The sequence below is a fragment of the Lithobates pipiens genome, unplaced genomic scaffold (assembly GCF_037356315.1).
Source record: "Lithobates pipiens isolate NorthernLeopardFrog02 unplaced genomic scaffold, aLitPip1_a1.2 Scaffold_19, whole genome shotgun sequence".
NCBI classification, from domain to species: domain Eukaryota; kingdom Metazoa; phylum Chordata; class Amphibia; order Anura; family Ranidae; genus Lithobates; species Lithobates pipiens.
Window position 1 is genome coordinate 414892940 of NW_027507764.1, and position 15427 is coordinate 414908366.

General features: G+C 46.1%; 1 protein-coding gene across 3 annotated transcripts in view; it reads right to left on the minus strand.

Moving 5' to 3' along the window:
• The window catches only part of SMCHD1 (structural maintenance of chromosomes flexible hinge domain containing 1), a 621656-nt gene that overhangs the window by 452212 nt on the left and 154017 nt on the right, over positions 1-15427 (minus strand). For all 3 annotated transcript variants that reach the window (XM_077492529.1, XM_077492527.1, XM_077492528.1), the window contains exons 8-9: positions 3579-3742; positions 3086-3173 (exon numbers count right to left, since the gene is read on the minus strand). In XM_077492529.1, the coding sequence (XP_077348655.1) occupies positions 3086-3173; positions 3579-3742 (252 nt within the window). The remainder of the gene's footprint in view (positions 1-3085; positions 3174-3578; positions 3743-15427) is intronic.

A 15427-nucleotide genomic window follows, 5' to 3' on the forward strand; every position in this document is an offset into this window, starting at 1 on the left:
GGACTTTTCCAATCTGTCTAGGATTCCCTTGATAGAGTGGTGCATTGGGAAGGATCTCGGTTTCATTTCTTGAACCCCCCTGCACAGCCTATCTCCTGTATTTCTTCAGTTATGTAAATTGCCTTTAGGAGTTCCTCTGTTTCCTCTACCGGAAACAGATGTTTGGGATTTTTCTGAGACTCTTTAGTGCCCTCTTTGTCATCTGAATCTGAGCTGTCTTGGTATAATAGTTGCCCTTCCTCTGACTCAAGTCTGAAGAACTCAATTGAGGTTGGGGGGTGGCTCTTATTGCCGGTTTGTCTTTTTGTCGTTCATTTTTGGGTCCCTGAGATGAGGTGGATGGACGCTCTTCCCCTTTTATCTTGTCAGTGGCTGCATGGAGTGACTTCAATGTGGATGTCACATAGTTAGGTTGAAAAAGACACAAGTCCATCTAGTTCAACCACAAAAAATAAAATAAAAATAATAATAATAATAATAATAATATCATACAATCCCATATACCTAATTCTATACCCACAGTTGATCCAGAGGAAGGCAAAAAACCCCAGCAGAGCATGATCCAATTTGCTAAAGTAGGGGAAAAAATTCCTTCCTGATCCCCCGAGAGGCAAATTTTCCCCAGATCAACTTTACCTATAAATGTTAGTACCCAGTTTTTTATTATTTTTATTATTTATTATTTATTATTATTTTATTATGTACACTTAGGAAATAACCCAGGCCTTTCTTAAAGCAAGCTACTGAGCTGGCCAGAACCACCTCTGCAGGGAGTCTATTCCACATTTTCCCAGCTCTTACTGTGAAGAAACCTTTCCATATGTGGAGATGAAATCTCTTTTCCCCTAGATGTAGAGTGTGCCCCTTGTCCTCTATGATGACTGTAAAGTGAATAACTTAAAACCAAGTTCACTATATGAACCCCTTATATATTTGTACATGTTGATCATATCCCCCCTTAATCTCCTCTTATCAAGAGTGAATAAATTCAGTTCCTCTAATCTTTCCTCATAGCTGAGCTCCTCCGTGCCTATTATCAGTTTGGTTGCCCTTCTCTGCACTTTCCCCAGTTCCCCAATATCCTTTTTGAGTCCAAAACTGAACTGCATATTCCAGATGAGGTCTTACTAATGATTTGAAATTATATCTCTCTCTCTGGAGTCCATACCTCTCAATACAAGAAAGGACTTTGCTCGCTTTGGAAACTGCAGCTTGGCATTGCATGCTATAATTGAGCTTATGATCTACCATTTCTATGATCCATGTCATTTCTTTTTTTAAATCCAAAAAAACATTTGCCAGGGGTTTTGTCTCCTCATTTACAATTTACTTAATGCGTCCATGACAGAGTAACTTATCACTCTTAGATTTCATTTTAACCCCGCATGTTCAACAGTATATTCCCTTTTTTGCCTCCATCTGAAGGTTCCCGGGCTTTGTCCTAAATGGAAACAAAGGCAAAAAACAGATAGGCCAAGTAGAGAGAGAGAGAGAGAGAGAGAGAAAAAAAGAGTCACCCAGGGTCTGTCACTGCCCAGGGGATATCCCCCCTCCTTATATTCTCAAGACAATCATGGGAGTATGTGCCCCAGGGTGTCCCAAGCCCCCATGTTGGGGGGATACCCCTGCATCCTTCCTTCCTCCTTACTGTGAGAGGGCTAGGCCTTGCTCCGTGGCCCTCTGGTAGGGCCTCTTGATCCTCATTGCCATTGGACCGCTTGGAGGGGAAAGAGTACACCTGTATGCTGCCGTTTGGGGTGGCCATTCCCTCGGTCTGATGCTTAAAAGAGGCAGAGCTGCTGGGGACCGGCCCCGGCACTTACCTGTGTGCTTGCCCTGATCCAAGATGCCCGCCTGACTACTTAATGTGGTAACGCCATCTTGATTGTGTCTCTTCCGGTGTGGGCTGTTGCCCTGTACGGGGCTTCCATGCCCCTACCAAGATAGCTGCTCGTCCACATCCTGTTGTGGCTCCATATTTTGACGTCACTTTTGCCACTTTGTCATGGCCAGATACATGCGGTGGTGTGTACACTCAAGCTGTAGAGGAAAGGAAGAAAACGACCTCCACCTAGGGTACGGTCAAGTCAAGCCCCCCCCCCACCCCTCGGCTAAGGGAGGTTGGCGGGGTGTGATGCTGACTCCAGGATCTCCCAGTTGCCCAAAGTAAGCTGATTTTTTTTCCTTTCTCCTCCCAGGCTCCTTCATCCTAGCCCAAAGTCTGGGATGGGTGGGAATTAAGCTTGCTGAAGCCCCCTGGTTGGCTGAAATGTTACCTTGGCTCTGGGATTGTTTAGGGGGTTCCTAAACCTGAGTTTCTTTGGTGACGACTTGAGTGTCCTCTTCCCTCTTAATATGTACTTGTGACTGGCTGCCTCACCAGCTTTCTCACAGGGGGAGAGAAGGGGAAAGCCAGGGACCCCTGCCCCAGAAAAACTGCTGTCTGAAAAACAACAGACAGGGGATTTGGTAGTCCCCCTCCAGTGCCGGTGTTCGCAGGACGCATGAAATTCAAGAACTGACGGTAAACTTGTGTGTGCTTGTGTTTTCTGCAAGAGGTGAAGTCTATCTCTCATGTGACTGTGCTGGAGGAGGACTTGGTAAAATACATATCAATAAATAAAAACCAGTATGGTTAGCCCAATTTTTTTGTACAATGTGAAAGATTATGTTACACCGAGAATTGTGAGAGAATCGTGATCCTTATTCTAAGCAAAAAATTGTGATTCTCATTTTATCCAGAATCATGCAGCTCTAACCTCAACAGTACTTTTCTACTCCAGGTTGGAGATGTACTTTCGAGGGTGAAAACAATAGGACCACCAATATATAAGGGATTGCGCAAGGTCCTGTATGCACAGGGTCTGGTGCCAAACAGCAATTATTAGCGTTAGCAGTATTAGCCTTTTCAAGAGCCATTCGGCAATGGCAGTCTCCATTCATTTTACATGACAGTATCCCATTACAAATGAAAAAATATATATATTTGATTTGGTTTCTTATACTTCCACATAAGCAGTCTACCTGTTAATGAAGAATAAAACATTATAAATGATAAACAATAGCATCAAATTGTCATGTTTACCTGTATGTCAATGTGGCTGTTAAATTTATTGCTGGGATTATTCAGCACATTTCCTTTAGGCCCATGGATGTAATAATGGTAGATGTGCCTGAAGTAAGAAGCTCTTGTTACATAAAATATTTTCACAACAGCTAAACTTTTTTTTTCTTTATTATTAAGGCTCGGTTTACAATACTGTAATGCAACTTTGATGCAATTTAGAGTGCATTTGTGTGGTGTGACTTTGATGCAACTTTGCAAATTTTATGGGTCTTTGCAGCACAGTAAAATGCATCAAAGTAGTGCAGGAACCTTTTGCAAAATCTCACCGTTCTGGGTCGTATTGATTAGAACAAGCACCATTGAAAACAATCAGATTTTCCTTCTCGTTTGAGCCTGTGCGATTAAAATTGCATCAAAAGTCGCACGAGTGTGAACCAAGCCTTTATGAAGAAAATGTAAACATAGAAGAACTGGCTTTATGAAATATGAATAACCATTCAGATATACTCACGACAACTGCCTAACCCATAGATGACGAAATTCCTTCAGGTACTGGATATGGACAGGCTGGATACCAGTAATGAGAACTGCTGTGAAGCTATCTTTAGAATTTTCCTCCATGATGAGATCCCGCAGATAACGTTCATCTTCGTGTAGATGAAAATAATCGCCTGGCTACAAAAAACAGTGATATAAACTAATGATGTTTATTATAAAGGAATTTATTAACTACTTAAAACATTTACAGGATTTTATCAGTTGTCACGTATTCTTAAATCGTTGTATGAAAGCTTAACTGAAGCTGTAATACTCCAAAAAAAAAAAAAAATGTATTCAAGTCACATTAACACCACCCACTTCCCCTACCCCCTCAAGCTTTGATTAACTTTACTATAGCCAACCTTGGACAAACTCAAATATGTCAAAGTTTATTGAATTTAGCAAGGTTGATAATGCTACTTGGATAAAAATTACCAGAATGCTAGACTTGCTGATTGTGCAGCTACACTTATATTGAAACTGGAAAAGATTAGGATGATGGGACGAACCCTCAGGTTTGGCCAGCACCCCATTTCTAATGAAAAAACCTAGAAAGCTAGAAAGGGGCCCATACGTGGTGCTGAATTTGAAAGCTACCAAAACCCATATTTAGCAAAACAGATTTTCAGCTTCACAAATATTCTTCAGTCTTTCCAGATAATATTGTAATAATAGTGTCTGAAAACACCTATATTCTTTTTTTTAACTTTTCCTTTTTATCATCAAGACTCACCTTTGCTTAAAAGGCACAAGTTGTATTCATAAATGTAAACAGTGCTAATACAAAAAAATGTAAGTTAAGAATTAAAAAGAAGTTATTAGGAATGCCGTTTCTTTCTACCCATTTCCTTCTATATGCCTGTTGCATACAGTGTACGAAACAATTATTTCCAAAAGCCTGCCTAAAAGTGCCTTCTTTCCCAGTTAGCTGGGATTTTTCTTTTATTTTTATTGGCCGACAGATCACCGATATGATAAAAAAAAAAAAAAATACAACCAGTTAGAAAAAGAAAAATAATGTTTCTGAATGGAGGCAGGCTTACTATATAGACACAACAGCATTGATTTACTAAAACCGGAGCGTGCAAAATCTGGTGCACTTGTGCGAGATAGTCAATCAGCTTCTAACAAACAGCTTGCTCAATTAAGCTTGATTGGAAGCTGGTTGGTTTCTATGCAGAGCTAGAGTTTGCAATTTTGCACTAAAGTTTACACATTTTCCAAATTTGGGTATAACATAAGCATTGAAGGAGTACTAGACCCGAAGACAAGAGTGCTCTGGTGCAATTGCATTGAGAGGGAGCCTTAATGGGTCTCCAGAATGATGCAATGAAAATGTGAAAAATGAAAGCGCCGCGAGTCTTTAACGAAATTGCGAGGGAGGATAACTGCACAAGCATATTTTAAAGGTATACTAGATGGATGTTCTGGGCTCCTCTGATGACGTCTTTGGCCATAAGTATCCTCAGGGGGCTCTTTGAGCTGCAGGAAGTCCCTTATTCCCTTTCTTGGCAGAACCAGTTAGCCCTTTTTTTATTGTTCTGTTGACTACTCCTAAAGCCTAGTACACACAGGCCGAAGGTCAGGCGACGTTGGCCGGTTCAATAAAACTGTGTGTATGGCGGCCGTTCGTTCGGCTTCTGATGGATATACATGCTTGAAAACCAGCAGCCGACTCAGCTCCCGATCAGCGCTCTCAGCCAATGCTTGAGAGCACTGACCGGAGTGTTCTGACGGGGGGCCACCCCCCTGTCAGAACACAATAGCTCAGCAGGGGAGATCACTGTACTAACATAGGATTGTTAGTACAATGGCTCTGACCGGAGCTGTCAGTTTTTTTTTCGTGCAACCAGTGGAGCTGCACAAAAAACTGAAGTTTGTACCAGGCTTAACCACTTCAATACAGGGCACGTATACACCTTCCTGGCCAGGACAGTTTTTAGCTTTCAGCACTGTCACACTTTCGAGTGACAATTGTGCGGTCATGCTACACTGTACCCAAACTAAATTTTTATCATTTTGTTCCCACAAATACAGCTTTCTTTTGGTGGTATTTGATCACGTCTGCGGTTTTTATTTTTTGCTAAACAAATAAAAAAAGACCAATTTCTTTTTTTTAAATCAGATTTTTTGTACTCACTGTAAAATTATTTTCTCTGTAGTCAACCGACGGACAGAGCTACTTTTAGACCATTGGGTTGTTACGCCACCTTCAGGAGAGGACTAGGCATAACATGTTAATGTTATAATAAAAGTAAAACTTTCTAGTTCCACCCAAGGGGCAGTCCCTTAGTTAACAACCCCTCAGCCTGCTACTGCTGCCTCAGTACGTCAACAAGCAGTATAACAGACATAAATAGAAGGGGCAGGTGCTGTGTCGGTCGGAGAACTAAAGACAAAAGGATTTTTACGGCGAGTACAAAAAATCCTATTTTCTCTTACGTTCACCGACTGACATAGCTCCTTTCTTACACCATTGGGACGTTCCCAAGCAATGTCAAATGGAGGGGTGGGAAAACAGAATTAAAACCTCACCCACAATGGCATGTGGGAACTAGTATAAAAACTTTACCCACAAAAACAACAGTGTGCGGGAATAACCAAGAACATTTTCACCCACAAAAAAACAAGGCTTCTCATCTGGGAGTCACTACCTCCAAACCGCCTCAGAGGTAACAAATGCTACAGTGCATTTACTTAAAGGTACTGTGTTTTTACCAAAAAACAGGAAAAAGATGTAAGTGCAATTATAGGGTCGCCTGCAAATCTTTGCGGCCAAAACAGGCATCAGCCGATGCACCGGCATCTACTTTGAAGTATTTTGTAAGGGTGTGGACAGACGAACAAGTGGCAACTTTACACACTTGAGCGACAGAAGATTGATGTTGGAATGCCCAAAACATTACAATTGCCCTGGTGGAGTGGGCCATGACCGGAAAAGGGGGCACCTGCCCCTTCAAGGCGTAGGCCTGTACTACAATCTGTCTGATCCACCTAGGAATGGTGGCCAACGAGACCGTCATGCCTTTTTTCGAACCAGCCACCGAAACAAAACAAGGAGTATGACTTCCGAAAGGGTGCCGTAGCAGACAAATACACCCTTAGAGCCCAAACCATGTCCAGGGAATGGAGGGCCACCTCCTTAGGATGTGTCGGTTCAGGACACAGAGATGGTAACACAATGTCTTCATTGATGTGAAACGCCAAAACCACCTTCGGCAGAAAAGAAGATTGCAAACGCACCACCACCTTATCCTTGTGGATAACCAGATAGGGCGACTTGCAGGACAAAGCCGCCAGTTCCGAAACCCTCCTGGCAGAAGTAATGGCCACTAGAAAGACCACTTTCTGGGAAAGAGTCAACAGAGGGATCTCTCTGATATTTTCAAACAACAGGTTTTGAAGCGCCAATAACACCAGGTTCAAATCCCACAGGGGTAACGGTGGAAGCACCGGAGGAACTACATGTCGGACCCCTTTAACAAAAGTGCTCACTAGAGAGTGAGATGCCAGGGGTTGCTGAAAAAAGACAGACAAAGCTGATATTTGTCTCTTATCGGTGCTTAACCACTTTAAGACCGGACCATTTTGCTGGTAAATGACCAGAGGTCTTTTTACACTTTGGCACTGCGCTGCTTTAACTGGTAATTGCGCGGTCATGCAATGTTGTACCCAAACAAAATTTGCGTCCTTTTCTTCCCACAAATAGAGCTTTCTTTTGATGGTATTTGATTGCCTCTGCGATTTTTATTTTTTGCGATATAAACGTAAAAAGACCGCAAATTTTGAAAAAAAATGATATTTTCTACTTTTTGTTATTAGAAAAATCCAATAAACTCAATTTTAGTCATACATTTAGGCCAAAATGTATTCAGCCACATGTCTTTGGTAAAAAAAAAGTCAATAATTGTATATTTATTGGTTTGCGCAAAAGTTGTCACATCTACAAACTAAGGTACGTTTTCTGGAATTTACGCAGCTTTTAGTTTACGACTGCCTATCTCATTTCTTGAGGTGCTAAAATGGCAGGGCAGTACAAAACCCCCCCAAATGACCCCATTTTGGAAAGTAGACCCCCTAAGGAAATTGATAAGAGGCATGTTGAGCCCATTGAATATTTTATTTTTTTGCCTCAAGCGATTGAATAATGACAAAAAAAAAATTTTTTTTTTTTTTTACACAAAGTTGTCACTAAATGATATATTGCTCACACATGCTATGGGCGTATGTGAAATGACACCCCAAAATAAATTCTGCTGCTTCTCCTGAGTACGGGGATACCACATATGTGGGACTTTTTGGGAGCCTAGCCGCGTACGGGGCCCCGAAAACCAAGCACCGCCTTCAGGCTTTCTAAGGGCGTAAATTTTTGAGTTCACTTCTCACTACCTATTACAGTTTTGAAGGCCATAAAATGCCAAGATGGCACAAAACCCCCACAAATGACCCCATTTTAGAAAGTAGACACCCCAAGCTATTTGCTGAGAGGCATGTTGAGTTCATGGAATATTTTATATTTTGCCACAAGTTGCGGGAAAATTACAAACTTTTTTTTTTTTTTTTTTTTTTTCACAAAGTTGTCACTAAATGATATATTGCTCACACATGCCATGGGCATATGTGAAATGACACCCCAAAATAAATTCTGCTGCTTCTCCTGAGTACGGGGATACCACATATGTGGGACTTTTTGGGAGCCTAGCCGCGTACGGGGCCCCGAAAACCAAGCACCGCCTTCAGGCTTTCTAAGGGCGTAAATATTTGACTTCACTCCTCACTACCTATTACAGTTTTGAAGGCCATAAAATGCCAAGATGGCACAAAACCCCCACAAATGACCCCATTTTAGAAAGTAGACACCCCAAGCTATTTGCTGAGAGGCATGTTGAGTCCATGGAATATTTTATATTTTGCCACAAGTTGCGGGAAAATTACAAACTTTTTTTTTTTTTTTTTTTTTTTCACAAAGTTGTCACTAAATGATATATTGCTCACGCATGCCATGGGCATATGTGAAATGACACCCCAAAATAAATTCTGCTGCTTCTCCTGAGTACGGGGATACCACATATGTGGGACTTTTTGGGAGCCTAGCCGCGTACGGGGCCCCGAAAACCAAGCACCGCCTTCAGGCTTTCTAAGGGCGTTACAGTTTTGAAGGCCATAAAATGCCAAGATGGCACAAACCCCCCCCAAATGACCCCATTTTGGAAAGTAGACACCCCTAAATTTAGGGGTACACTAGTGAGACTAGGTAATAAATGGCGGGTGCCCTGAAACTATAAAAAAATAACTAACCAACCAGCGTCACCTGTAACAGTTATATGGTGATCACTGGTGAAAGGGTTAACTAGGGGGCAATCAGGGGGCTTTATGCGGTAGTATATGGGGGTCCCTGGCGCTATAAAAAGCTGCGGCGAACCTAAATACCTACTTGCCTAACTAGCGTCACCTGTGACACTAATACAGCGATCAGAAAAACGATCGCTTATTAGGCTGGGTTCACACTGGAGCGATGCGGGAACGCCACGAATGCGCGGCGGGTTCCCGCATCGCATGCCTCCCGGCGGCAGTTCACACTGCCCTATGCGAACTGCTGGGAGTGTCAGTGAAATGTTACTGACACCCCCAGATCAGTTCGCATATCGCAGTGCGATCTGAAAACTCGGATCGCATGGTGTGAACACCCATGCGATCCGATTCTGCTGCGGGCCAAAAAAAGGGTCCCGTGCGAATTTGCGGCGGGTGCGGCGGGTGTGGCGGGTGCGGCGAATGGCTGAACTCGAATCGCACAGAGATCGGATGTGATTTGCACTGCAGTGCGGTGCGAATCACATCCGTTCTCAAACCGCTGCAATCTGAACCCAGCCTTAGTGACACTGGCGACGGGGGGTGATCACGGGGTTAAACCTTTATTGGGGGGGTTAGGGGGGTACCTTAGAACTAAAGGGGGCTAACCCTAACTGCCCTAACAGTTATTAGTCACAAATGACACCCGCCGGGTGATCAGGGGGTTAAACCTTTATTAGGTAATAAATGGCGGGTGCCCTGAAACTATAAAAAAATAACTAACCAACCAGCGTCACCTGTAACAGTTATATGGTGATCACTGGTGAAAGGGTTAACTAGGGGGCAATCAGGGGGCTTTATGCGGTAGTATATGGGGGTCCCTGGCGCTATAAAAAGCTGCGGCGAACCTAAATACCTACCTGCCTAACTAGCGTCACCTGTGACACTAATACGGCGATCAGAAAAATGATCGCTTATTAGGCTGGGTTCACACTGGAGCGATGCGGAAACGCCGCGAATCCGCGGCGGGTTCCCGCATCGCATGCCTCCCGGCGGCAGTTCACACTGCCCTATGCGAACTGCTGGGAGTGTCAGTGAAATGTTACTGACACCCCCAGATCAGTTCGCATATCGCAGTGCGATCTGCAAACTCGGATCGCATGGTGTGAACACCCATGCGATCCGATTCTGCTGCGGGCCAAAAAAAGGGTCCCGTGCGAATTTGCGGCGGGTGCGGCGGGTGTGGCGGGTGCGGCGGGTGCGGCGAATGGCTGAACTCGAATCGCACAGAGATCGGATGTGATTTGCACTGCAGTGCGGTGCGAATCACATTCGTTCTCATAAACCGCTGCAATGTGAACCCAGCCTTAGTGACACTGGCGACGGGGGGTGATCACGGGGTTAAACCTTTATTGGGGGGGTTAGGGGGGTACATTAGAACTAAAGGGGGCTAACTCTAACTGCCCTAACAGTTATTACAGTCACAAATGACACCAATGCAAAAAAAAAAAAAAAAAAAAAAAAAAATGACATTGGTGTCACTGTGACTGGGGGGCAGGGGTAATTGGGGGGGTGATCGGGGGGTAAAGGGGGGGTGTGAGTGTGCCTGGCATGTTCTACTGTGTGTGTAGAGTGTTGGTGCAACTCACCGATCCGCTCTCCTCCGTGTCGGAACGGAAAATACCGACACGGAGGAGAGAATACATCACTTCCTCTCCTGTGTTTACATTACAGGAGAGGAAGTGATGTCACGGGGGATTTCCATTCGTCGAGAGCGATCGCGAGGGGGTGGCCATGAATGAATGGCCGTCCCCTCATCCCTGATCTCTCCCGAACGAATGCCGACCGCCGCAGGCACCGGGGGGGGGCCCGATCGGGCCCCCCACCCGCGGGCAGGCATGGACTTATATATACGCCAATATGCCTGCCCGTGCCATTCTGCCGACGTATATCGTCGTGCGGCGGTCGGCAAGTGGTTAAAGCCAACTTCTGGTCACTCCTTGCTGTAGAAACCGTAGAATCCTGGATATAGAAAAAAAGCGCAGACGCCATCCTTTCTCCTCACACATGGACATGTAGGCCTTCCAGGTACGATGATATATTTCCTTGCTCTCCGCATAGTTGGAATAACAGAGACCCCGGTTCCTCAACACCTGGATCTCAATAGCCATGTCGTTAAAACCAGCGATGGTAAAGCAGGATGGAGAATCGAACCTTGAGACAGAAGGTCCTCTCGTAACGGCAGTCGCCATGGGTCGCCCGCCACCAGGCACACTAGGTCTGTGTACCAGGGACGCTGCTGGGGCCAATCATGGGCAATCAGATTACTAGAATTCCCATGGCCTCCACTCTGCGGAGAAGACATGGTAAGATTTTCAGTGGAAGAAAGGCATAGATCAGCTGGTACTGATCCCACGGAGCCACCGGCGCGTCTGACACAACTGCCCAAGGATCTCTTGTCCTGGACACGAATCTCGGCACTTTGTAATTGAGACGGGAGGCCAGAAGATCCACATCTGGTGTGCCCCATCGCAGGCACAGTAGCCTGAACACCTCCGGATGCAACGCCCATTCTCCTGGGTCCAGCATCAGGCGACTTAAGTAGTCCGTCTGCCAGTTCGCCACTCCTGGGATGTAAATGGCCGACAGGGCCAGTACATGTCACTCTGCCCACTGAAGGATGTGAGCGACCTCCAGTGCGGCGGCCAAGCTTCTTGTTTCTCCTTGGTGATTGACGTATGCCACCGCAGTGGCATTGTCTGACTGGATCCTTATTGGACGCCCTCAAAGTCTTATCGACCATGTGGCGAGGCATAGCCTGATCGCTCTCAGCTTGAGCTAATTGATCGGCAACTTGGATTCCTCCACCGACCAGAGGCCCTGGGTCAACTGAACTCCCATTACTCCCCCCTATCCGGTTAGGCTGGCGTCCGTTGTGATCACTGTCCAATTCAGAGGTAGGAACGACTTCCCGGACCGAAGTGCTGGGGACCTCAGCCACCAGAGCAGGGAATCCCTGACATAGTTAGCTCACCTGAATCTGCCGATCCAGGGACAATGGAGATTTGTCCCACTTTTTCAAAATCTCCTTCTGCAAGACTCTGGTGTGAAACTGGGCATACAGTACTGCCTCGAAGGAGGCCACCATGAGTCCCAGGACTCGCATGCAGAAGTGTAGCAATGACCAACTGCGGTTCATCAGCAGTTTTACCGCAGCTCTGAGAGTCTGAAGCTTGTCTGAAGGGAGAAACGCACTCGCTTCTGTGGAGTCCAGCAGTAAACCTAGGTGCTCCAAAAGCGTACAATCACTGACTTCTTTAGGTTCAACAGCCACCCAAATTCCTGCAGGGTCTGCATGGTGATCGCCACATTGTCCTCTAGTTCGGAGGCGGAAGATGCTCTCAGGAGATCGTCTAGGTAACCCACGGCCGCAATCCCGCGTTGCCACAACTACACCAAAACAGGAGTCAATAACTTGGTAAAGACTAGGAGGGCTGATGCCAAACCAAAGGGGAGAGCCACAAACTGGTAGTGGGCTTCCCACACTGCAAATCACAGAAACCTCTGATGCCAAAGGCATATGGGTATGTGCAGGTACGCATCCTGGATGTCGAAAGACACCAGGGAGTCCCCTTGATGGAGTGCAGCGACTACTGAGCGAACCGATTCCATTCTGAACCTCTGTACTTTTACAAAGTAATTGAGGGCTTTTAGGTCCAAAATTGGACGTACCCCTTCCTTTTTTGGGAACTACAAACAGGTTTGAGTAGAACCCCTGCAAACATTCAGATTCTGGAACGGGTACCATCACCCCGTGACTAAGCGGGTCCCTTACCGCCCTGAATAGGGCCTCCCGGTGAGCCGGGAGTACGAGTATGCTGGAGGGGAAGAATTGGTCTTGTGGCCAAGAGAGGAACTCTTCCTTGTAGCCTGAGTAAATCAGATCGCAGACCAAATCAGATCGCAGACCAATTGGTCGGACAGCCGAGAGGCCCACCGGGCGGCAAACTCCCGAAGCTGACCCCCCCACCCGTGTTGCGGGCAGGGGCAATCCTTCATGCTGTAGCACTTTTGCTCGCAGGCTTGTTAGGCTTGTAGGTTCCAGGGCCGCTTTTGTCCTTCAGAGGTCATCCTGTTGGGCTGGGGACGCTTAGCCGAAGCCACGGGCGGACGGAAAAGCCGTTTATGAGCAGAAAATGAGGGCCCTTGCCTACGGCGTGGCTCCTTAGCCTTCCTGGCCTGTAGTTCGCTAATGAAGGGAAGATCCGTCAGGACTTTCTTAGATGCCTGGTCAGCTGACCAGCATTTGAGCCAAATCAGGCGCCTCAGCACCACTGCTGACACTGAAGCCCTGGATAACAGAGGAAGGGTATCCAGGGCTGGGTCACAAACGTACTTAAGGCCTTGCACTAATTGGTCTGCTAGTTCCACGCAGACAGGAGAAGCCTGTTGCTCTCCCAATTTGCGGTGCAAAAGTTTTGCCCACTCAGTGAGTGTCTGAGACACAAGTGCAGATGCCAGTACTGGTCGCATTGTTGACCTCACAACCGTAAACAAGGAACGAGCCACTGCATCTGCCTTCCTGTCCATGGGGTCCTTAAAGACAGGAGTTCCCACTACCGGGATCGTGGTTACTTTGTTTAACCTTAATACTGGGGGGTCCACGACCGGATTAGCCGACCACTTTTTGAGAAGGCTCTCCTCAAAGGGGTAACGCACCGCCATGTATTTGGGGACCGAAAAGGTCTGTTGCAGTCGACCCCATTCCTTGTATATGAACTTATCAAAATAAGTCAGATACGGGAACACCTTAGGTGAACGGGCTGGCTTACGGGACCCAAAAGGGACCGCTACATCAGCAGAGGGATCTGCTGGCTCCTGAATTTTCAGGGTATCATGCACAGCTGTGATAAGTGCTCCAACAAGCGCTTTGTCGCACATGGACCAATTGGTCCTGGTCAGCATCGCCTGAAACAACAGAACAGGGGTCATCAGCCTCAGCAGGGCCCGAGTCTGCGTAAGAGCTCTCCCCCGAGGATGGGGGGGCGCAGGGGCCGTTTTTTACCACCTTTGCGCCCATGCACCTCTTCCATCTTCCATCGAGCGAATTAAGGACCGCCGACAATGCGGCTAGAGGCACTGCAGTGTCTGCAGGCGAACCAGTTGTAATTGCCTGGATTTCAGGGGAAGAAACACCAGTTTCTGAAGCCATGCTGACCCTACCCTGTCTGCCACCTGTTGGTGACTTAGGACAGTGAAGGTCCCACCCTCCTAACTGCTGCTGGCTGAGGGGCTCCTCCCGCAGTACTCACCACCCTGACTGAGTTCTCGCTGTCCAGCTAGGTTTGCCTGTGTCAGCTCCCAAATGGATAAGACACCACACTGCACTGTGCTGTTCTGAATATCGCTGAAACTGAAAAAAAACGTGCTCAGGCTTTTTTTTTTTTTTTTTTGGGTGGGGTCTAATTAATACATCAATTAAGAGGTCTTTTTCATATTATAATTTGTTTTTGAATAAAATATTATTGTTCATATTTTTTGTAAACAAGATTGGACGCTATACTGACATGGTTCTTTTTCCCTTTATCTTGAGTAATCATCAGGATACAAGTCTCCCAAGCAGGATCTGTTTTCTGTTGTCACTGCACTCCCGGCACAGGTAAGCCCACATATATGACATGAGGGAGAGTAATGCTTTTTCTTTTCTTTCCCCGTTGTTGCTGTGTGGGCTTTGGATCTTTTCCTTTTAACTTTACTTAATGTGGTTATTTTAGGTTCATCCAATCTTTTCCTGTGTAGGGTGGTTTTTGAGTTTTTGCCTTATGGTTGACACATCACACCAGATGATTATACTTTGGAGTTGTTTGTGATGAGACTCACTTATTCTACACGGATTTGATATCTGTGTGGCCCAATTAGAATCTACTGGAGAATAGTCCGTAAAAGGGCGGCGAGATTACTCCAAATAGGGCTAATATATTTTTTTTTTTCTCCACCTAATAATGGAAGGAGAAGAAGGCGGGGTCGCCTTGTTTAGATTTGGCATGGTTAATTATTTTTCTTTATTTTGCATTGCCCCGTTTGTGTGGTGGCGGCGGAGAGAGCGGTGTTGTCTCCTTGGTGATGACGCCACCAGCTCCCTCTTCCTCCTGACACTAGCGTCTGTCTGTGCTGTCTTCGTGGTGGGAATCGTCACCTCTGGTTCCGGGAATGTCGTCACTTCCGGTTTGCAGGTGAAGATGACGAACCAGACGCACACGCCGTCGTCTAGGCGACGATGTCATCGCTCGGTCTGAGTGGACCTCACAGAGAGGCCCCCCGCTTGTGGGTTGTATTGGTGATGAAGATGGGCTCTCTGATCTGTGGGTGGTGCGCTTTTGGTGAATTAATGCATGGTAGTTATTCAGATTGTCCCGATGCATATACATTGTTGGCTTATTGTTTTACAAATAAAGAGTCGCAGGCCCCTCCCCTTTTCACCTGAAGGGTATTTTTGATTGGCGGACTATTTGGCGCCGGTCATCCTGAGTT